General features: G+C 39.7%; 1 protein-coding gene across 1 annotated transcript in view; it reads left to right on the top strand.

Moving 5' to 3' along the window:
- The window catches only part of C3 (complement C3), a 69,270-nt gene that overhangs the window by 28,407 nt on the left and 16,001 nt on the right, over positions 1–24,862 (top strand). Inside the window, exons 19-31 of the mRNA XM_070938225.1 lie at positions 1,094–1,179; positions 1,289–1,428; positions 2,319–2,531; positions 4,194–4,251; positions 4,580–4,666; positions 6,345–6,548; positions 7,137–7,212; positions 8,419–8,581; positions 12,716–12,811; positions 13,230–13,380; positions 16,952–17,115; positions 18,077–18,235; positions 20,431–20,581. Of these exons, the coding sequence (XP_070794326.1) occupies positions 1,094–1,179; positions 1,289–1,428; positions 2,319–2,531; positions 4,194–4,251; positions 4,580–4,666; positions 6,345–6,548; positions 7,137–7,212; positions 8,419–8,581; positions 12,716–12,811; positions 13,230–13,380; positions 16,952–17,115; positions 18,077–18,235; positions 20,431–20,581 (1,748 nt within the window). The remainder of the gene's footprint in view (positions 1–1,093; positions 1,180–1,288; positions 1,429–2,318; positions 2,532–4,193; positions 4,252–4,579; positions 4,667–6,344; positions 6,549–7,136; positions 7,213–8,418; positions 8,582–12,715; positions 12,812–13,229; positions 13,381–16,951; positions 17,116–18,076; positions 18,236–20,430; positions 20,582–24,862) is intronic.

Below are 24,862 nucleotides of genomic sequence, written 5' to 3'. Positions count from 1 at the left end.
TTTACATTTTTTTTACATTTAGTTTATTTAGAATATTTAGTTTTAATATCTTGCTGATTTAAAAAAGAAAAACTGGCTACTTTAACAAAACCATCTTTAAGGAGGGCTGAGTAATTGTCTTTCTGCATAATTGATTGTTTAAGGCTTGATATACCCTGCTTAAACCCGCATCATCCTGTGAAAAGCCATGAATTTTAATAAATTAATCTTAGCCAAGTTGATCCAGAGTTATCAGCCAAGATCAAAGGACCTAGGTCCATTGGTGAAAAAAATAGTTTCAGCGAAATAGAGATGTATGTTGGCATATGCTGTTTTCCCTTTTCACACCAAAAGACCCCATTAGCAGCAATAATGCATCTTTCCTCTTGGGTTCTACTATATGGAGCACAGTAAAAGGACCAAGAAATGGTAGTTGTGGAGAAAGCTGCTTTTCAGCTCTTGCCACTTGGACTAGATCGGTTTGTTGTGCATCGTCTACCATTACAAGGCAACTTCGGAAGCTGTCAGTAGAACCTTGAAGGAAATGCAGATAAAGGAAATGTGACAGTGAATCACCTTGAAGTTGATTTCTAAGTTAGGATTAGGTAGTTGGTGATTATTTATCCAGCAGCAATCAAATTGCATTGTCATATCTGTTTCCCATATTACTGTTGATTGCTTTCAAAATGAGTATTTTATTTTGAAACCCCACTGTTGCAAACTTAGAATTTAATGGGGGAAGTAGCTGATGACAACTTCCATTTGGAACTTGTTTGTATTTCCCATTGATTCTCAGATCCTTTTGGAAGGAAGGACGCTGTATAATTGGTAGCTGTCTACCTGACATGAGCCTCCAAGTGTTTACTGTAATACCTCTGCATAGTAATGATGCAACAAAATGGTTCTCAGCCTTTTCTTCACTGTGGCCCCCTTTAAATATCTTTTGTGGCCACAGACCATGTCCACAGACCCTCAAGATGTAACTCAATATGTAAATCATAACATTTCTTCAACCCTTTGTGGACCTCCTGTGATGACATGCCCCTCCCCTCCCCGGAGTCTGCGGACCACAGGTTGAGAACCACTGACATAACACATTCCATTTTGTTACTAGGATTTCAAGCAAGACACTGTCTTTTTATCTGAGGGATTCCATCACAACTTGGGAGGTACTGGCTGTGAGCATTTCACCCACCAAAGGTAAAGAATTTTGAACAATGGAGCTAAAGTTGGGAGATGTGAAAAGCACCTAAGAATTGAAGTAGAATTAACGTTTTTTTTTGGGGGGGGGGCTTTGCCTTACTTGCAGGGATCTGTGTGGCTGAACCTTATGAAATAACAGCCATGAAAGACTTCTTCATTGATCTTCGAGTACCGTATTCAGTAGTGAAGAATGAGCAGGTGGAGATTCGAGCTATTCTGTACAACTACATTGATGAAGATATTGAAGTAAGTTTTGGGACTGTGACAAGAGTGTGGGTTTAGAAATTAGGAAATGTGCATGACTTGTGTTGCTATCAATTCTTTGATGGGCAAACTTTATGTACTTTCAAATCTAAGCCACATCATTTTCTGACTAATAAAAAAGTGCCAGTGATGGAGGTCATGGTGGGCACATTTGGCTAAGGCTCTTTGGATCAGAGTTGCTTAAAATTTTTGTTGACAGGACCCCTTCCCACTTTTGAACATTATGGAGGGCCCCCAAAGAGCTTTTATTCCTATGGGCTATATTTACCCATCTTTACCATATTAAAAATTGAAATTGATGCATTTGTAGAATATTTACTGAGTAATATAAAAACAATAATATTAAATCCATCACATATTAGCCAATAGAATATTTTTCATGAAAAATATAGCATAATAATGAGAAGAGTAACATTATTTTAAATGTGTGCAAATACCTTTACTGCGTGGCAAATAATTCTGATATTGTGAGCCCCTGTGAGGGTTTTTAGAGGACCCTTCCTCAGATCACACTTTAAGAAACACTGGTTTAGATCATCATCTCTGCTCCATTTGTGTTTTCTATTGAGAAGTGCACTTATGGGGCTCAGGTATTTGGATTGCCTTATTTGCATACATACTGAATTATTCACATAGTCCTATTTTCTACCATGATGAAGGGAAGGATGGATTGCAAGATATGATATATGTGTATGTGTGCTCTGTGTGTACCCCTCTTCAGTGTTTCCTTCCATGTATCACAATGATTTGCTGGTGCAGGAACAGATTTAGTGGGGAATGTGTTTGTGTCATCTGTGGGAAAGCTGGATTTTAAATGATTCTTATGGCCAAAGCTGCCTTGTGGCTCATCTGCTTTTTTTCATCTCCACTAGGTGCGAGTGGAACTGTTACACAACCCAGCCTTCTGCAGTGCTTCCACAGAAAGACAAAGATACCGACAGCAGCTCCCGATTAAAGCCCTGTCCTCCAGGGCAGTACCATTTGTGATAGTCCCATTACAGCAAGGATTGCATGATATTGAGGTCACAGCACGTGTCCGGGGAGAGATGGCATCAGATGGTGTGAGGAAGAAGCTGAAAGTTGTAGTAAGTAACAAGTGGGGTTACATTATGGCTCCTGGAAAAGAGAGGCTGTAACCAGAGATCGCTGCAGATAAAGACTATTTACCATAATTATATTAATGAATGCACCCTTTACCTTCTCCCATTGCAACACAAAGGCTTTTTGGTCTCAAAACGTAACTTGTAACAACACAAAATGGCATATGGTGGCTAAAATGGTCTAGTTTGTTATTCATCTTGGACTGTATAGTTGTTCTGATTTTATAGTTTTCTTTTAAAAACTCCTAGAATCTTCCCATAGCAAAATTTGGTTGGTTTGAAAATGGCAGAATGGGGCAGAGCTCAATGCTTGGGGAGTTCTTTCATGCAAAGTAAATATGTTCAGTGTTGCAGCCAGGATTCGTTTAGTCCAGTCTTTCTCTCCCACCTCCCAATCCCTCCCCCAGGTGCAATAAAAAAAAATCCCTGCCACATGAAACAATTACCCTTTACATTTCAATGGTGTGATTTGGTGGATGGGTGGGAGACATGACCAAGGGGCTAAAATTGTCCACAACAGCAGCAATACTGCTGAAAAGAAAAAAAAAGTATGCTGGGTGACTAGTCAGTTTAATTTAGGAGTTCCCTAGGCTGGCCTGCCTTGCCAGGGTAGTCATGTGTTTCCCCTCCTATCCTTGGACTGGAATGGGATGGCATCTTTGTCTTAGCCCATGAAATACTTGCCCACCACAAATTCTAAAAAAATTAATAATACTATTGAATTCTGAAAGAGAAATATCAAAGCAGCCATTTCAAAACCATAGGAGCCATTCAAATTCATCTATGCACAACAACTCAAGCTGGGGCTGAATGGATAGGTCTCACCTAATGAAAACAAGATTAACAACAATGTGCTGGCCGGGTGCTTTTCAAAATGAAGTTTGGGAGCAGACATTTGGAGAACAATGGTTACAAACAGATGTGAAAATAATTGGCAACCACTAGGAAGTGAGTGCAGACGATTCCCTTCAAAAATAAGTCTAATTTATCTGGAAGTCTCCGAAGTTAGGCTAAGCCAAAATAGTACCAGGCTGACTTTATTGTTGTTTCTAGAGGATGAGGAGTGTTACTCTTGTGCAACAAAAGTCACATCAGCATTGCAACATTTTAAAGACTGGCAATGCTTTTATCATCTAAACTTCATCAGATATGTGGAATATCATTCTGTCAGAAGCAGGCTACACACACAACATACAGCAGCTGCTATTGGGGAGGAAGAAAGCACAGAAGGCAGTACAATAAAAATAAGTAAGATAAGAACCTTTTGAGTGACCAGAGACATTCTTGTCCCCTAACCCTTAATCTGAGATAAGGAAGCTCAGGGCTTCCAGGATATTCAGCTACAGGAGGGGCAAGGATCCATTAAGAGCCGATGGTAGACTGGTGGATAAATAGAAATTAATCCTTAATAGAGGGCCATGTTGATTTGGCTATTGAGAAGATATGAGGCTGACCTAAGTCTTTTCCTATTGTGCATCCGAGCACCAATTCTATTACTGAATATTTTACTACATTTCTAAGAGATGCTACAGGAGAGTCTTTGTATTTTGTAAGTGTTCTTATGAAGTACTTGTTGCTGTCATGCATGATATTTTTATTTGCAATGAGGCTCCCATAAGAGATTGTTCTGGTGTTTTTCTGTAACAGCCTGAAGGAATACGGAAAGATATTGTGACTGTTATTGAACTGGACCCAGCTGCAAAAGGTGAGTAACTCTAATTCTTACTCATTAATTCCCATTATACCTTTTACTAAGTCCTGCAGATGGCAAAGTCCTTTCACCCACATGCTTTATTGTTTCCAGGGAAAGGAGAGGATCTTTTTACCATGACAGTTTAAATAAAGTTATTTTACTTTGGAAAAGTTATGTGCTTACAGACAATTATATTCCTTCCTGTTAAGTGCCTATTAAGATAATTGTGTTGAATTCCGTTTATAATTATTATTAGAAACAATGTCAAAGAGGTACCTAATGTGGAATGTGATATTTTTCTTTTCCTGTAATTTTCCTCATTTTCTTTTTCATTTTGCAGGTGGAACCCAGGAACAAACGGTCATAGCCAATAAATTAGATGACAAGGTGCCTGAAACAGAAATTGAAACCAAGATTAGTGTTCAAGGTAAGAATTGGTTATTTGAAACCCAGGCTTCTACATCTGTTAAATATAGAAGATGAAATAATCACTAGCCCAATTTTGCTACAATCTACTGGTGCTGTAGATGGACTCCTTGATAGAACAACATTTTCATATTTCTCTGTTCTTGTACTGTTCACCAGTAGAACCTCTGGTGATGAACGCTTTTGACCACAACCAAATCGGGTTCCGACCAAAAAATTCACAAAATTTTTGAATCTGGTCACAAACACAAACTTGAGTGGTGATCAAACACGGCCACGGCCTATTTCCCATTCTGCACCATTTTTTTTTTGTAAGCGCCAAGCAACAGTGACCTCATGTGGCCGCTGCATTAATTTTGCATTAATTTTGGTTAGGTTCGGGTCACGACCAAATCGGGTTGTGACCAAAGTTATGAAATGAATTATGGTCGTGACCAGAGGTTCTACTGTAGATGGAGCATAGATCAGAGCCTTCCTTACTGGATTCACAGATACAATCGATCTGACCCACTTCTGACATTTAATCTTATTACTTTTGCCTATCTGGAGAATCAAAGTGGGTCTGCTCCAGGTCCTGATGTTTAAACAGTGTAATCTTATGGGACCTAGGAAGTCCCATAAGCAGATTTCCTTCTCTGCTCAGTGCCTGCCCTCTGGAATGCCATTCTCCCCCAGATCCATACAGGTCTAACTCTAATGACATTCAAAAAGTCATTTAAAAAATTGGTGGTTTTCCTTGTGGAGTCCCTGTAAAAGTTTGGTTTTCTATTGGTATTGAGTTAGTGTCAGATCTACCATCACACCGCTTCAACCCTACTTCACTTTGATGGCAGCCTGCCATAAAGTATGGGGGGAGGGAAAGGCGAATGCAGGGAGGGGGTATGACAGGAGCCAGAAGTGCCAACCAGAGACACCTGTTGAATGATTCAAGGACACAGGCATGGGAACAGAATGCAAATGCCTATCAAAGAGGCTCCAAACCTCAGACCTGTTACCAAAACAACTAATTTAAACTTTACTGGACACTACTGGGGGGGCGGGAGGAACGCCTGGAAGAGGGGAAAAGAAATGGCTTTATGTGTGAATCCTCTGATCTGGCTTTTCCTACACTGTAACCAGTGGTGGGTTGCTACCGGTTCGCCCTGGTTTGGGTGAACCGGTAGCGGCAGCAGCGGGATGCTCCGCCCACCCGCCTGGACATCATCAAATACGATCTGCGCATGCGCAGAAGCTTCTGCACATGCGCAGATGGGGTGCATGTGCGAGCGAAGTGAACCAGTAGCAAAGGTAAGTGAAACCCACCTCTGACTGTAACCAGTTGGCTTTAGTAAAAGTATGCCTTTCACTGCAAATGGAATTGAGGGTCTTTCTTTAGGACAGCCTTGACAATCTTTTGGTCAGCTATATCCTTTTCTATATATATTGTTTCTTATTTTTAACTATAAACCACCCAGAATTGCTAAGGAGTCTGGCAATCTTGAAACTGAAATAAATAAGTTAGTTAATAAACCTTTTAATTAGTCCTGGAACCTAATTACTCCATGTTCAATGCTCTAAATGAAGGGTAGGGGAGTTGGAAGCAAGATTAGACTAATCATTTGCCCTAAAGATATTGAAGCTTAAAGAAAGATCACAAACTACCCAGTTTCTAACATGCTTGGCAATTTTTTCACATTCAGGTGACCGTGTGGCTCAGTTGATTGAAAACTCAATCGATGGAAGTAAACTCAATCATCTCATTATCACTCCTTCTGGCTGTGGGGAGCAAAATATGATCACCATGACTCCATCGGTTATTGCCACCTACTACCTGGACACAACAGGGCAGTGGGAGAATCTTGGCGTGGATCGCAGGACTGAAGCTATCAAACAGATCATGACTGGTAAGGCAAATTGTCTCCAGATATGTTTTGCTCAGTAGATGGGAATGTGAGATTCTTTAATCCCTAAAATAAACAAATATAAGACCCACAGAAGAAGCCAAATGTTCTTAAATGTATGGTGGAACTCTGTTGTTATTGTTTTTCTTTCACAAGATAGATTTCTGCTAGTTTAGCTAAGGATATCACTTCATTAATCTGGAGCGGTCATAGTAACTGCTGAGAAATGTTTAAATATGGACTCATGGAATTATCATAATATTATATAAAAGGAAAGACATTTTCATCTCTTGTGGTGAGTTTGGAAATACTGTTCTGCTATCAAATGCTTGTTTTTCAGGCACACAGGACTCCTTTTGTTGTTGTTGTTAAGGTTGCTTGCTTTCAGAATCTCATCTGAAGAGTGGGATGGTTTTACACTGAGACCAGAACACAAATCAAAACAATTGTGCCAAGGAAAAGCAGCTCCAATGAAACATACAGCAAAGAAAGAAGAGTGCAAAACTGTTTTGGATGCCAGTCTGGATGCAAGTGTGATTTTGTATGGCTGGAGCTAAATTTCACAGCTCTTTCTATCTTGTCCCTTTTCAGGTTACGCCCAGGAGTTGGTGTACAAGAAAGCAGACCATTCCTATGCAGCATTTCCAAATCGTGCATCTAGTACTTGGTATGGACAAAAATATAGCCATTACTTTCAGATCATGGAAAGGCTTTCCTCTAACTTCCTCTATAAATGTTCATATATTTTCATTTTCTAACTTCTGCTGGTGCATCTGAGTTTCTGTCTTTGTATTTTGTTTTTTTGCTTTCTTCATTTCTTCATTCCTTTCTACCTACCTTTCCCTTCTTTGTAGTTAGTAGCTCCTTTCTAGCCCATGTTTCGGTCAAAATCCTTTCAGCTTTCAGACAAAATACTCTTTTCTGATAATGGCTTATCCATATAATATGTCTCCCTCTTGTCTTCTCATGTCTAGCATTTAATATCAACCAGTTCTATTGTTTTTTTTTTCATTAAAATAAGAATCAGAATGTCCTGCTTCAAGCTAGTAGAAGACTTGAAACACTGATTCCATAGGATTGAGTTGTTGCTGTTATTGTTACTAGATTTTTTTTCTCTTTGGTTAGTTCAAGGTGATGAACATACTTAATATTCTTGCCTTTTATTTTCCCCACAACAGTAGCCAACAGTAGTGTGAGGTGAATTTGGCTGACAGAGGCCCAAAGTCACCCAGCTGGCTTTCATGCCTAAGGGAGGCCTAGGACGCGCAATCTCCTGTTCTCTAGGCCAGGACCTTCACCACTACTGCAAAGTGGCTCTCTGAATAGATGATTATCCTACTTCAGTGAGGAGCTGTCCTCTGAAAGTACTCAGTTCCACTGACTATTACTAACACATATAGAGCAAATGTTTAGAATTCATCTTTGATAGTCACAAGAACTGAATTAAGGAATTCTCCTTCTCTTAACTCTTATCCTGGATTTCTTCCAAAGCTCTAGTTCCTATGTACTGTACTGATATAACAATATTATAATTCCTCTTAAACTGATTTGATGCATTATTTCTCCTGATACTTCCTTGAGTCCTGGGTTGAGACCTGGATTAGTTGAGCTCTTTTTCCTTCCTAGGTTGAAGGACAGATGAGAGATGAGGACAACTCATTTTAATCTTGATTGTTTCCCATCAATGCATGGACAGCTTCTACCCTTGTTGTATCATAATATAGTGATGTGGTGACTCTGGACAAACCACTCTTCCCCTCTTCCTCTTAGCTAGCAGCAACCTAGTCATATTTGGCTTACAAAACCAAGCAAGCAACTGCTTGTATTAAGATCTTCATTGAAATGGTTAGTTAATGCATTATCTTCTTTACAGGCTAACAGCATATGTTGTAAAAGTCTTTGCCATGGCTACCAAAGTTGCAAAAGACATTAGCCATGAAATCATTTGTGGAGGTGTGAAGTGGCTGATTCTGAACAGGCAACAACCAGATGGAGTGTTCAAAGAAAATGCCCCTGTAATCCATGGAGAAATGCTGGTATGGTCTCCCTCCCTCCCTCCCTCCCTGTTCAATTTAAATAAATCCAGAGGTTTTAAAGTTCTTAACAAAAAACCCAAACCCAGGTATTAAAGAAAAGATTGTACTGTGCAAGTGATTCATTGCTAGCTTTTTCTCTAATGATATTGGTCAGCTGTACAGGAATTCAGGCAGGACATGCGGATATATACCATTATTTTATTATTATTGTTTGTTGCACAGTCAGATGTTCAAACTGGGTGGTATTATTATTATTATTGTTGCTGTTGTTGTTGTTGTTATTATTATTATTATTATTATTATTATTATTATTATTATTATTAGTAGTAGTAGTAGTAGTAGTAGTAGTAGTATCATTTGGATATTGCTCTAAGGGCTCCTATTACTATTGGTACAACCATTGATTTCTTCCTCCACAATCACTTAACTGCAATTTGCAGATTGCGGTATTTCATTATTTTTTCTAGTTGTTTCTCTTCAATTCATGCATCACCTGGTATTGCAATATCAATGACCTTTTTCTTTTCCACAATAGTGATGTCAGGAGTGTTGTGGGCCAGATGTATGTCTGTTTGGATTCGAAAGTTCCACAAGATCTTGACCTGTTCATTTTCAAGGACTTTGTCAAGTTGGTGTGCTTACTAATTTTTGCTGCATTCAAACCCAACATCTGGCAAAGCTTCCAATGTATGATTTTGGCAATTTGATCATGATGTTGTAGATAATCACTTTGTGAGATTTTGATGCAGTTACTGATAAGATGATCCACCGTTTCATCTTTCTCATTGCATAAGCAACATTTGCTGTTGTTACTGACACGTTGAATTTTTGCTTTCATGGAATTGGTTTGTAGGGCTTGTTCTTGGGCAGCTGAAATGTAGCCTTCAGTTTCTTTCTTCAGCACCCCTGATCTCAACCAGCTCCATGTTAGCTTTGTATCTATCTTTCCTTCAATGTCCTTCAGGTATTGATGGTGCATAGGCTGCTTTTTCCAGTTAGAAACTCAATGCTCAATTGTTTCCTTTTGATATTCTGCTTTCAATCTTGTTGTTTTCAAGAGGTTTCCCTTGTTCAACTCCTCCAGCAGAGGCACTTTTGCTTTTTTATGTAGTCATTTAAACCATGTTTTTTCTCTTCCATAGTTTGTTTCACCTGAAAGAATCCTCTGCCACCCTGACATCTTGGAAAGTACAATTGATCAATACCACTTGCTCTGCATGGTGCATTGTCATTAGTTTTCTTGTCTTTCAATCTAAGTTATCAAGTTAGTTAGTTGAGTCCAATCAATTATTCCAGCTTCGTATTACAGGCACTGCTCAGGTGTTAATTGCCTTAATGATATTTCCTCTGCTTAGCTTTGGTTTCAAAAATGTCTGGACTCATTTTATATATTTTGTTGAAGTAGCTTCATTGACTTGGTTGTGCAACAAGCCAGAGACTTCAAAAATTCCTAAGTACTTGTACCCTTCTTCTGGTATTACTGCTTTTATCAACTCTTCATTATCAAATTCGAATCCATCATCTTCAACAATTTTTCCTACCTTAACAGCAATTGTTGCACATTAGTCAATGCCAAATTGCATCTCAATGTCTCTGCTAAACTCCTCAGTGCTTTTCAGCAATGAGCTCAATTCAGATTTTGTTTTTCCAAACAGTTTTAAATCATCCATGTAAAGCAAATGGGAATTTTTCAACCCTTTTTTTGCCAATTCATAGCCACAATTTGGTTTGTTCAAAATGCTTGTTAGTGGTGCCATCAAAAGTACAAATAATAGAGGTGACAATGAGTCACCTTGGAAGATTCCTTGTTTGATTTCAACTTCACCAAGTTCTTCTCTACAGGCCATCAACTTAGTATGCCATAGCTTCATGGAAGTCTTCAGGAATTTCAAATTCCAAAGCACCTGAAGGCCAGACAAGGAATAATGGATGGAAACTGAACAAGGAGAGATTCAACCTGGAAACAAGAAGAAATTTTCTGACAGTGAGAGCAATCAACCAATGGAACAGCTTGCCTTCAGAAGTTGTGGGAGCTTCATCACTGGAGGCTTTCAAGAAGAGACTGGACTGCCATCTGTCAGAAATGGTGTAGGGTCTCCTGCTTGGGTGGGGGGGTTGGACTAGATGACCTCCAAGGTCCCTTCCAACTCTGTTACTCTATCTAATCTATCTAATTTCTGGGTGTTGCTGCTAATTCCAAAAATATCTAAGCATTTCTCAATCCAGCTGTATGGAACAGAATCAAATGCTTTCTTATAATTAATCCAGCCCACGAACAAATTTGTTTGTCTTTTCCTTGAATTCTTCAAAACCAGTTATCAATCAACAATTGGTCTTTGGTTCCTTTTGAATTTTTGCAGCATCCTTTCTGTTCTACAAGTAGCAAATCCTTGTTTTCTAGATATCCATAAATTTGGTTTGTAATAATCAGGGCCGGATTTAGATGAAAAGAGGCCCTAGGCTATTCCACTTATGAGGCCCTTTCACCTATAGTGAAAGTGTAATTTTAATTTTGCTAACAATTTGAATGTAGGCCCCTCTTGATCTTGAGGCCCTAGGCTGAAGCCTAGTTAGCCTATAGGAAAATCCGGCCCTGGTAATAATGCCTGTAAGTAATTTGTAATTTGTATGTTGTTGGCAGGCAACTGATTGGCCTGTAATTTTCAGGTTTTTTCACCTTTCTACATCTTTCTGAATCAAAAAAGTTCTTCCAGTTGTTAGCCATTTTTCATTTTCTGATGTTTCCAGAACCTGATTCATTTGGATTGCTTGTTAGTTATTTCAACCAGAATCCATGCAGCTCATCTAAATCAGGGGCACCCCAGTTCTTGACCTTCTTTGCTTGTTTTTGCACCATTTCTTTTATTGTGTGTACATCTTCCCTTCTAGTCACTTTTATAGTGCTTTCAACCTTCTTGATCCACTGTGCATTCCCATTGTGCTTCTTACTTTTCCAAAATTTCAGGGTATTTTCTTTGTGGTAGCACCATGTCCACTTTCAAGGGTCTTATAGAAATTATTCTGATTGTTGTTATTATTGATTTAATCTTCATTTCGATTCACAGTCTGGGACTGGTAAAAACAGTTCAAGTCTTAACCAAACCCTAAGAGCTATTAAGGTAGCACCTGAGTATATAAGCAGTTCCGAGTAGGATGGTTTTTTGTGAAGTCAGGATATATTATTATTATTTCTCTATAATGAAATGTTTTTATAGCACTAAATAATAAGCAAAACCACAAAAAGTGTGCAGCTTTTCAAATAATATGCAACAATCAGTGAAGTATGTATTAAAAAAAATTAAAAACAGGCCTGGAATGTCACCAGTAAAAGTGGGATGAAGGGCAAAAAGGCTAGCCTTGGTAAGATTTGACTGAATGAGAGAATAAAGCTCTGTGTTCTGCCCACCCGCTTGCTTGCCTCCCCCTCCCACTCCTGTCTGCGCTCCCTCTGCTTGCTTGTGGCGAGTTCTCCCTGTGGTGAGTTGACCTTATGGGATTGTCCTGCGGCAACTTGGTGGCAGCAAATTGGCAAAGGGGAGCTGGAAGTGGCAAGCTGGCTGTGGGGAGCTAGCCGCAGCAAGTTGTCCCATATTTCTCTTTGCCTGCCCTCCACTTCTCTTTAAACAAAATGGCTGGAATTCTGGCATATAAAGAATTTTATTTGTCTTTCTGAAGTAGCATCAACTGATCAGCTTCCGAGTATAAACTCTTGAAATTGCCTAGGCCATACCTGGCTTAAAGCAAATAATCAAAAGTTTCATTAAAAGGACTAATTACTTGTTCTTCTGTAGACAGTCTGGCAGAAAATTCCTTTCACAGAGTTTGCTGCCCTTTGTTCTTTCTCTCCTCACAAAAAGTTGTTAGGGTTGTTTATAGCTCCCATATGGATATGCAAAGTTGAATGTTTTCTCAAATTCCAACTCTTCAACAACACTGCAAGTTGAATCGTGAAATGTGGATGGCAGCCAAGAGATACAAAAAAACCCCCAACCCCTTAACTCTTTGCTGCTCCCCCACGTACCCCCTATGAATAATTACAGAGAAGTGTTTATTTATTAGCATTATTTAATATATTTATATATTACCATTAACTTTTATCATTTTTTTGTCTCCCCCCCCCCTGTTTTCTTCTAGGGAGGATCTAAAGGTGCTGAACCAGAAGTATCTTTAACAGCATTCTGTCTAATTTCATTATTGGAATCCAGATCAATCTGCAATGAACATATCAATGTATGTGATGTTGTATTGGGAAATGGTATGAGGGGGCCAAAATACGAGCACATCTCTAGGGTTTTTTTAATCATAATATTCCATTTTCCCACCTTCTTGACCCCAGGTTCAGTATTAGAAGCCTTCAGGATCTCAAAGTAGACTAAACGTGCATTGTTAGCATGCAAAACATACAAGCAGGAAGAGGGCAGCACATATTCACTTTATTTATTATTTATTGAACACCACAAATAGGTGACTCTGGGCAGCTTACAACATCCTCAGGCTCACTGACAAAATCATGATTTGTGGGGCCTTTCAGAAAAGCAACTGAGAGGGGACCAATCAAACCTCAGGGAAATGATGTTTCATAGAGATGCTAATTGTCCCCCAAACATTCCTAATGGATCTCTTCTCTTTCCTCTGCCCTCACTTCTAGATTCTAGACAGCAGCATCAACAAGGCTGTAGATTATTTACTCAGAAAATACGACAAACTGCAAAGGCCTTACACTACGGCCCTCACAGCCTATGCTTTGGCTGCTGCAGACCGACTCAATGATGACAGGGTACTCATGGAAGCATCAAAAGGTAATATATGGGTTTGTTTTAAATAGAAACCAGGTGTGGTTGGGTTTTGAAAGATTAGCTTGGAACACGAAACAGAATGGATAGATTTTTAGAAATTGCAGTAACCAAAAATAAAACCAAGAGCAAATGGCATTGGTTTGCTTCTAGCTGCCTGGTAAAGTAGAAACAATATGAGTAAAAATAGATATAAAGCTCTTTTTTCCATAGGCTGCCAGTTGTTCATCTCAGCAGAAGGCTGAAGAACGTTGTGGCACATACATAGACACACACACAGACACACACACACCAGGGGTGTCTTACCCCCATAGTATTTTTTTCCAGAGAGTAAGTCATCTGTGTACCAAATTTGGTTGATATATATATATATATATATATATATATATCATTTTATATATTTTATATATATATAAAAGCCAAGCCTTTTCAGCTTTCTGAAAGGCTAGAAGGATGAGGGCCTGCCAGATGCCATGGGATGAGCGTTCTGCAGGGTGGGCACTTCTATGGAAAAGATACTCTTTCAAGGTCCCACTCGGGTGGGTTCTAAATTTTTTTACTATCAGTTCTGTGGGCGTGGCTTATTTGGTGGGCGTAGCTTGGTGGTCATGTGACTGGGTGGGCGTAGCTGGGTGGTCATGTGACTGGGTAGGCGTGGCCAGCTTGACATCACTCATGTCAAGGGTTATGGTTAGGGTGCCTGGCCTCTCCTCGCCTCAAAGGCCTCAACGAGATACAATTTCCCTGTCTATTTATTTACTACTACTGAACATCCAAAATATACTATTTAATCCTATGTACATATGCCATATGTGCACATAATATTACATAGTATAGTGTATAGGCACACAAAAAGATACATTATTTACTATATATACTGTATGTGTATGTACCCATACACACACACCTCTTCTAAAACTATACACATTCAACCTCACTTACTCCATTTGGAAAAACACATCCAGAGTCCACTTTCTGCCACACATTTAACTATAACTTCTATACATTTAGAACATTACACACACCTTCAGATGTTCTTCCCTAACTTGCACATCACTGTTAGAGCCAGGAGAGATCATGGATTGAGTAAAATGTGGTGAAACTCACTTAACAACGCTCTTGCTTAGCAACCAAAATTTTGGGCTCAGTTCTGGTCATAAATCAAGGACTATCTCTGCTTTCCTCTGCATGGCTGCCTTGTCCTAGTAAACTCCTTCTCCTTTCTAAAAATTTTCTTTTCTGTTAGAGGCACCAAAATAATCCAGTCGATGTAAGGTTTCCTGCTGGAGCAGGGGGTTGGACTAGATGGCCTCTAAGGCCCCTTCCAGCCCTAAATTGCTGTCCTGTTTCAAAGCATCTTCTGAAGCCATGTTTAGTGCCAGGATTTGTGTTCCTTCTTTCCTTCCTTCCTCTTCTTTCTTTCTTTCTTTCTTTCTTTCTTTCTTTCTTTCTTTCTTTCTTTCTTTCTTTCTTTCTTTCTTTCTCTCTCCCTCCTCCCTCCCTCCCTCCCTTCCTTCCTTCCTTCCTTCTTTCTCTCTTTCTTGTCTCTCCCTTTCTCTTTCTTTCTTTCTTTCTTTCTTTCTTTTCGCTCTCTCTCCCTTCCTCTCCTTTCTTTCTCTCTTTCTTGTCTCTCCTTCTCTTTCTTTCTCTTTCTCTTTCTTTTTTCTCTCTCTCCCTTCCTCTTTCCTTCTTTCTCTTTCTTTCTTTCTTTGTCTCTCCCTTTCTTTCTTCCTTCCTTTCTCTTTTTTTGTTTTTTCTTTCTTTTTTCTTTCATTCTTTCTTTTTTCCTTCTCTCCCTTCCTCTTTCCTTCTTTCTTTCTCTCTTTCTCTCTCTTTCTTTCTTTGTCTTTCCCTTCCTTCCTTCCTTTCTCTTCCTTTCTCTTTCTTTGTTTTTTTCTTTGTCTCTTTTTCTTTCACTTTCTTTTCTCTCTCTCTCCCTTTCCTTCTTTCTTTCTCTCTTTCTTTGTCTCTTTCTTTTTCTTTCTTGTCTCTCCCTTCTATCTTTTTTCCTCTTTCTCTCATTTTCTTTCTCTCTTTTTCTCTCTCTCTTTCTTTCTTTTACTCTCTCCCTCCCTCCCTCCCTCCTTCAAAGTCTAGGAGAGTGAGACTGGGAGACCCGAGAGAAAATGCCTGGCCACGGTGGCAGTAGCAGCAGCAGCGGTGGTGGCGGCACCCAAAACAGGAGCTTCAGGCTGTGGCAGGCAGAGGCAGGGCAGGGGTCAAAACGGGAACTTCAGTGCCCCGAAACTTTTCCTGCGTGGCTTTTGCCGCTGCAGGCATCAGTGGCAGTGGTGGTGGCAGGAGTCCCGGAACTCCCCGAAACTTTTTCTACGCAGCTTTTGCGGTGGCTGCCTTCCGTCACATGGAGGGAAGGCCATGGGAAATCTGCTTGCCCTGCTGCAGCACTGCCACTGTCGCCGCCCCTCTCAGCCTCATTGCAATGGCTCCATCTCCCTGAAGGGCCGCCCACCCACCCACTGGCCGGGCCCGGCTGGAAGCGCTACATCTCCTGTCACAGGCCGCATGTGTGACCTGACCTTGGAAGGCAAAGGCATGGGGGACCACCGGGAAGGCCACATGGAAGGCAGGCAAGCATGCCAGGCCGCAGGGAAGGGAGTAGGCTGCTAGCTCTCTTCTGTACTGCCGGGTGGCCCTGACATGCTTGCCTGCCTTCCATGCGCCCTTCCCGGCAGTCCTGTGGCCAGGCCCACTTGCCTGTTTCCTTCCCCACCACCGTCTCTTTGTTAGGCTGCTTACCTACCACGGCAGCTGGTCCAGAACGGCCCCCAGCTAACTGCCGCTGCTAGAAAGCTTTATCTGAAGGAAAGCTGCTGCCATCGCCGCCTTGTTCTTCGCATATGCACATCCCATTGGAGTTGCAAGGCAATGGGACGTGCATGCGTGAAGAACATGGCGGCGACGAACATGGCGGCCGGGGTGAGTGAGACGTGACCGGGCGACTGGTTCGGGGGCATGGCCAGCCTGCCATTGCTACCGGTTCTGCGAGCGACTAAATATTTTTACTACCGGTTCTCCCAAACTGGTGCGAACCGGTAGCAACCCACCACTGGTCCTGCTAGATGGCAATATTTAAGGGAAGGGAGCTGGAGCAGGTCAACCCTATCCAATCTGGTGGAATGGCAGATACCCTCAGGGAGATACCCTCAGGGAGAGGCAGTCCTCTAAATAACTTGGTTGTGTGCCATGTATGTTTTAAAGGTGAAAACCATCACCTTGTATTGCATACAGAAAGAAAATGGACACAGTGCAATTCACATGGCAAACAATATGATATGGGCGAAGCAAGGGGCATCTGAAACTGCAACACCACTGAATTCTGGAGCAGTTGTAACTTCTGGGTGACCTTCAAAGATAGAGCACATTGAGGTAGTCCAGCTGGGAAGATAGAGCACATTGAGGTAGTCCAGCTAGGCAGGAGTGACTATGAGCAAGGTCTCCCAATCCAGGAATGGGCACAATTGCTGCACAAGATGGATCAATGCAAAGTCACCTTTCAAGATAAGTAACCAATATTTTTATCTGTTTGGCTTAATTCTGTTTCTGTGCTGTTTTTTAGGAAGGAATCGTTGGGAAGAATATAATGCTCGCACCCACAACATTGAAGGCACTTCCTATGCCTTGTTGGCCCTGCTGAAAATGAAGAAATTTGAGGAGGCCGGTCCCATAGTCAGATGGCTGACAGATCAGAAATATTATGGGGGAACCTATGGACAAACCCAAGTGAGCTTTTGCTTTATTGTCAGTTTATAATCTTCTGAGCTCTATTCTAAACTAGGCTGCTTAAAACAAAACAATAGTCTGAATTTTTGCAGGTTTCGCCTAAGGAAGAGAAGGCAAAGTCAAGACACTATAGCAGTCTTTTAATATTTGAAGTGCTGTCACAGAGAAGAAGTTGTGGATTTATTCTCCATAGTGTCTAAGGATAAGACAAGAAACAGTGAATGGAAGCTTTACAGAGAGAGACCTCAAAAAAAGAAAAAGAAAAAAAGAATAAGGAGTGTTTTTTTAACTGTACTTTGTAGACTACTCAGCTGTTAGAACAAAGCATTGAATAGATGCTATAGGTGTTGAATAACTCTGATAGACTGAAAGAAACCACAGGTTTCATTTTAGACATCTGTAAGCTTTTTTTTGGCACAAAATATCCATAGGAGAAAATGTTTTGTGCTGAGAAAAGATCAGGGTGTATGCTTACATGGTGGATAGAGAATTTATCTCTAATTGGTTGAATCTTTGATGTGCAGGACAATGAATAGCTTTTGAAAGGAATTTTTACCTGAAGATTATCTAGGGTTTATGTCCTTCATTCATGTTGAAATTAAGGGAATCAAGGGAAATCTCATCCATAAACTTCCTATTGTCCTAGACCTAGATCATTTAGTTCTACAGATAAAAGGCTCTTTAAAGATGTATGTATGTGCATATACAGTAAGTCAACCCTCCTCTGTTTGTTTACTCATTCAGTTTGTAGCCCATCTTCTCATTTATGATCAAATGATCCAACAGACAATTGTAAAAATTAGAAAGATAGTTTGGGTATTTATTGCAACGAGCCCCATCACCATGTTCTTCCCTATGTGTTAAACATTTATTTCTCTGGTAAAATACATCACTGGAATTACAGTTCCTTTGTGAGACACTCCAAGACAAACAATCTTATTTTTTCCTTCTCCCATTCCAGGCAACAGTTGTGGTGTTTCAAGCTCTTGCTGAATATGAGATTCAATTGCCTACCCATAAGGACTTAAACTTAGATATTGTTATTAGGCTGCCAGAACGAGAACTACCTATAAACTACAGAATTGATATTACCAATGCTGCTCGAGCCCAGACAACAGAGGTATGGTATTTCAGCAAGTATATTTATTACTCCTTTCATTGGAACTAATTATGTTGGAGTTTAAAGTTGAAATACATCTTTGTTCAAGAACTGGGAAAAACTATACAGTATTTAGTAAAACAAGAAAGAAAACTTAAATCAGTTCTTCCTATTGGAATTGTGGTGGTTGGAGATTAGCCCATGTTCAAGCATCAGATCAGGGGAGAGTGGCTTAAGACTACTAGCTTCTTTGTCAACATACAGTGTAGTTTTAAATGACTTCCCTTTCCTCACACAAAGCTGCAAAAGGCTGTATTTAAGACAATATTGCAAAATTGTGTCTGTACTTTTAAGAACTATTCCTAGGAAAGAGATTTGAATGGTTCTGAGGGACTTTTGGAGCACTTCGCAACACCTTCACTTAGTACATGAAGATAAAGTCATTAAAATGATCTATTACTCTTTGCTATTTCTGATATTGCAGAAGCAATTTAGAGCCAATGTAAAGGTATGATACTAATAGAGTTTGAATATGTTTATATATAGATCTGGTACAATCAAGTAGAAAGAAATATTTGTGAAACAGAATACAAGGGGAAAGCACATGTAGGCAGGAATTATTATCAACATACCAATAGTAATAGGGGCCTTGGGTGCAATCCCACAACAACTGGAGCATCACTTAATCACCTGTGGCATTGATTAATTACTGTCAATCAATTGCAAAAGGCAGTTTTACTCGGAACAGCTCACATCCTGTGACCATATCTTTAACAACATCAAAGAACAAAATCTGCCTATCCTTTGTCCTTGGAAATGATTCACCAGGTGGATAGAAATGCCAAATCCAGTCTAAATATCTGGCTGATTGTGTGAACAACCAATGATAATGACAAAGCGACCCAAGATGTTTGTATATCCAGTTATGCATTATTTTTCTTTGGACCGACTGTGAATGTAAAGTCAAGAATTATCATGGTTCATCACACAATCAGCCAGATATTAATATCAGAACTTCTGTCATTAACTGATGTTGGTGTTAAATGAATCATGCCCAATTTTATAACTTTTTCCCCCCAGTCATAAAGCAAATAACCATGGTCAATAAGTGAATCATGCAGCTGTTAAGCAAATCCAGCTTCCCCTATTGCCTTTGTTCAGGGGTGGGTTCTACTTACCTTTACTACCGGTTCGCAATAGGATCGCGCATGTGCCTTGTTTCTGCGCATGCGCAGATCCCTTCTGATGTCAGGGCCAGTGGGCGGAGCCTCCCGCCAGTTCTATAGAACTGGTCCGAACCGGGGGCAACCCACCACTGCCTTTGTTTGTCTGAAGCCTCTTGGGAATGTTGCAAAAGGCAATTACATGACTCTAGTGACACTGCAATGTTGTACCTAAATCACCTTTTTCAGTGCTATAACTTTGAATGGTTGCTAAATGGACAGTCATAAGTCAAGGACTACTTCTATCTGACAAGCAAAGTCAGTTGAGGAAACCAGATTCGCTTAACGGCTGCAGTGATTTACTTAACAACCATTGTAAAAAGGGTCATAATATTGGGTCCAGTCACATGATGACTCACTTAATGTATGCATCGCTTAAGATCAAAATTCTGGTCCAACTGTGGTTGTACATCAAGAACTACTTCTTCCAGTTATCACCAATGGCCTCTAAGAGACCATTATTTCTAAATAACCAATACCCTTTTATTGAAAGCTTTACCCTCCACTTTGTTGGGAGAAGAGGACATATTAATCACTTCTCCATTGCACCTGAAAACAGATTTCAGGTGCTTTAAAGTTTACTATACAAATATAATGTAATTGTCAAATGGCACCGCTCATGATTTATATATAATATATATTTATACCTTCCTATTGCAGAAAATTAAATCCATTTATTCTACTACATTATGTTACTATGAATGTACACATACATAGAAATTGCAAAGATTGGTGCACAATAATTTGGTTAGTTTTACATTCATTGTGTCTTCAGAAAGTGGAAGGAAAAGAGTTTTCTTTATGATTTGATTTTGTTGATACCTTGCCAATATATTGTTGTTTCTTCATCCAAATATTTGATTGGGTCTTTCTTATATTTTGAAATCTATTCCACCTCTAGCTCATATCAGGTTACAACAAATACAATCCAGTAAAATCAAAATAGCCAAGGAACTGCAGTTGATGGTCATGTTAACCCTGGTTGCTTTTCAGACCAAACTCAATGAAGACTTCACTGTGTCAGCATCAGGTGATGGAAAAGCAACAATGACAATTTTGACGGTCTATAATGCACAATTGCGGGAGGATGCAAATGTTTGCAACAAATTCCATCTTGATGTTTCTGTTGAAAACGTGCAGATCAGTAAGTTTGGCTTCCTAGAAATAGTGGGTTGTAATGAAATTTTGGGTGGGGGATTAAAATTTTAGTGTTCACCATGTCAGAATCTATTCATAAAAAGTCTCTCATTTAATAGAAAATATTATTAACCATACTTAGTTGAGATCCAGTACTTGCAGTCAACAAACCAATTGGGATTTGGACAGATGGTCAAATAGCCATAGGCCAGAAGGCCTCTTGTTGTCCACTACTGTTCTCCTATCACTTAACTAGTTGCACCAACTCTTAAGATTTGAGGTAAAAGGTGCCAAAAAAGAAAAATGACAATGGCATTCTTAATTTTAGAAATTCCAAAAAGAGAGATTAACTCCAGAGATTTTTGATTGCTTTCAATTCATGTTGATGGGTTTGCAACGTGATTCAATTTCTAACCCGTTTTGTATCTGTGTACCATTCTGAGGCACTATTACATGTTTATCTCATTTTTCCTTTGCAGAAACCATATTTATTTATCAAATTTATATGCCACTTATCTTGCAATTCAAAGCGACTCAGTGGGTTAATATTGCTATGGAATTCTTGTAATACCTTAATATATTTAGTACAACATTTGCTTTGCAGTTGTCTTTCATGGTAGTCTTCTTAAGCTGGTATACTGCCCTGTTTGTATGCAGATTGCTAGTTTACATGGAGAAATTGCTTTTCTAGAGTTTGCTTGTCAGCTTTTCAGGCTGAAATTAGTGACCGACTCAGCCGGCGTGTTCTATTGGGCTGCCCTGCTCTCACCCCTCTCTTCCACAAAGACTCTGCAGGAGAAGTGCAGGGGATAGTTATAATGTCCCTGCCAAACTTAAGAGGGATACTGAGATGGCCGATTCAGTTGTTTGTGATGATAACTCTATTGGGCAGGGCATTGTGGTCCATGATTTAGTACCCTTCTGGTTGGTGACACAACTGTAAGAGGCGTCTATTTAGGACAGGAATATGTAGATTTTGTAAGAGCCTGAGATATCTGCCTGGTTGTACTGCCAGGAGAAAAAAGAGGTATATTATTAAGACTGTCAAGAATGGTAGTAAGGATTGTGATGTTGATGTTGTTGTGCATCTTGGCATTAATGATCTGTCCAAAAAAAATGTGTTGTCTGTGCAGAAGGATTTCCAGAATTTGGGGCAGGAACTTAGTAGGATAGGCTGTAGTCTTATATTTAAGAGAGGGTTGTTGTCCCCAGCAAACACTGGGGACTAATAAGGTTGTTGTGTTTCTAACACAGATCTTTCTGCAGTTAATAATATTAAAGTTGGCATTAGGAAAAATCAAGTTTTTGATAGTGAGAGCCATATCATGGGCATTAATGTTTGCAGTTTCGGCAACAAACTTTGCGAACAAACAGCTGGTATGTCCAGGGATAACTTGAATTTTGTTGCAATTACAGAGACATTATTCAGAGAGCCCATTGATTGGGATATAAGAATACCAGGCTACATACTAGATTCTAGATTATACATACAAGGTTACATACAGGTTTGTCAAAACAGATCATGCCAAACAAATCTTATTTCATTCTTTGACAAAGTGACTAAATTAGTGGACATATACTTGAATTTCAGTAAGGCATTTGACAAAGTAGACCACAACTTACTTCTTGGTAAGCTAAAAAAAATATGGGATAGAAAGCATCACCACCAGATGGATTTGTAACTGGCTGACAAATCACACTCAATGTGTAGCCCTCAATGAAATTACATTAACATGGAAGGAAGGAAATAGTGGGGTACCCTAGGTTCCATTTTAGGCCCAGTATTCTTCAACATCTTCATAAACAATTTAAATAAGGGAATAGAAGGGGAATTCATCAAATTTGCAGATGACACTAAACTGGCAGGAATAGCCAAACCTCAGAAGATTTGAACATTGGGCCCTAGCTAACAAAATGAAAATCAGTGTAGAGAAAAGTAAGGTTTTACACAGGCAAGGAAAACCAAATGTACAGGTACAGATTAGGAGAAACCCAACTCAATAGCAGTGACTGTGAGATAGATCTTGGACAGATAGATAGATCCTAGTGGACAATCACTTAAATATGAGCCACCAGTGTGTTTCAGCAGCAAAAAACCCCCATGCAATCCTACATTGCATTAATAGAGTGATAGAATCAAGTTCATTTAAAGTATTAGTATTGCTTTATAAAGCCTTAGTAAGACCACACTTGGAATACTGAATCCAGTTTGATCACCATATTATAAATAGGATGTAGAGACTTTGGAAAGAGTGCAGAAAAGAACATCAAAATGATTAGGTGGCTGGAGGGTAAAACGTATGAAGAATGGTTGCAGGAATTGGTTATGCCTAGTCTTGTGAAAAGAAGGATGAAGGGTGACATGATAGCAGTGTTTCAATATTTGACTAGATGGTCACAAAGAAGAGGCAGTCAATCTATTTTCCAAAGCACCCGAAGGCAAGACAAGAAACTATGGATGGAAACTAATGAAGGAGAGAAGCAATCTAGAATTAAGGAGAGATTTCCTAACAGTGAGAACAATTCACTGGTGGAATAGCTTGCCTTCAGAGGTTGTGGGTGCTCCATCGCTGGAGGCTTTTAAGAAGAGACTGGACTGCCATTTGTCTGGAATGGTATAGGGTCTCATGCTTGAGCAAGTGGTTGGACTAGAAGATCTCCAAGGTCTCCAACTCTGTCATTTTGATTTTGATTCAGAAAAGACAGAGTAGAAAAGAGGAAGAGTGGAGTTGTCATTTCTTTCAGAGGACATAATTGAACACAATAACAGAATAGAGTATTCTGTCATTTATTATTTATATTGTGATATCATTGTATTAACTATACTGTACTATACTATACTATACTATACTATACTATACTATACTATACTATACTATACCATACCATACCATACCATACCATACCATACCATACCATACCATACCATACCACCCCACCCCACCCCACCCCACCCCACCCCACCCCACCCCATACACCATACCATACCACACCACACCACACCACACCACACCACACCACACCACACCATACCATACCATACCATACCATACCATACCATACCATACCATATCATAGACATGAATACACACTGTATGTATGTATGTATGCATGTAAAGAAAGAAGCAGACATTCTGCGAGCTCCGGAACTTAAAATTTTAAAATAATTAAAAAACTTTATTCTACTAAGCTTTCGTCAGCCATCTGCTGACATCGTCAGAATATTAAACTACCATTACAGAGATCTCTGCCTTTATATGCCATTAATCAATTTGGCCATTGTGCATGTAATAGGCCCTTCCAGCCGTCTCCCACTTGTAATTAGCTGTGTTGTTTTTCCTGTGGTCATGCTGGATGATGGAGGCTTAATTCCTACTGTTTCCTCCCTCCTAGTCTGCTTATCAGTGGGGGATGATGTTAACCTGTCAACTGTTGCAATTTGCTGTCAAATTGAAAACCAGTAGTGGGTTTCAAATCCTGGTGCTACTGGTTCGCTATCGGTAGCGTGCTCACTTCGTGAATGTGCGGCACTTCGGCGCATGTGCAGAAGCTTCTGTGCATGCGCAGAGCATTTTTGATGATGTCTGAGCAAGTTGGCAGAGCCTCCCACTGCCGCTACCAGTTTGCCCAAATCAGAGCGAACCGGGAGCAACCCACCACTGGATGGGGGGACATAATCAAAATCTTTAAATATATTAAGGGTGTGAATAAGGTTCTAGAAGGAGGTATTTTCAATATTTTGCAAAAATCAAAAACACAGGGGCATAACTTCTAACTGACAGGAGGGAGGTTCAAAAGTAATGTTAGAAAATATTACGGAAAGAGTTGTGGAAACTTGGAACCAACTTCCAGCAGAGTTAATAGGTCAGTCATCAGTAACTAAGTTTAAACATGCTTGAGATAAACACATATCCATTATCCAACAAAAAATAAAAAATACAATTAAAAATAAACAAACAAAAACCCCAGTCTCAATGGACCACTAAGTATTTTTCTGCCACCAGTTTTCTATCTTTCTAGGATAAACAATAATACACACACACAAACTCTGCACAAACAGACATGTACAATAGCAATTACTGTAGATGTAAAGAAAAAAACATAAATCTGGTTCTTGCAAAATGATTTTTTTATACCCAGGTTGAAAATTCCTAGCTCACATACTTTACTACACAACCAGTTCTTCAATTATTGAAATTTGATCTGGATTTGAATCTAAATATTCCCTATTCACTTCTTCCAAGACCTCTTTCAAAACCCAATCAATTATAGAAATGGAAAGTGAAAA

The sequence above is a fragment of the Pituophis catenifer genome, unplaced genomic scaffold (assembly GCF_029215685.1).
Source record: "Pituophis catenifer annectens isolate HBS135680 unplaced genomic scaffold, rPitCat1.0.hap2 SCAF_2, whole genome shotgun sequence".
Lineage (NCBI taxonomy): Eukaryota > Metazoa > Chordata > Lepidosauria > Squamata > Colubridae > Pituophis > Pituophis catenifer.
This window is presented reverse-complemented; position numbering and strand designations above follow the sequence as displayed.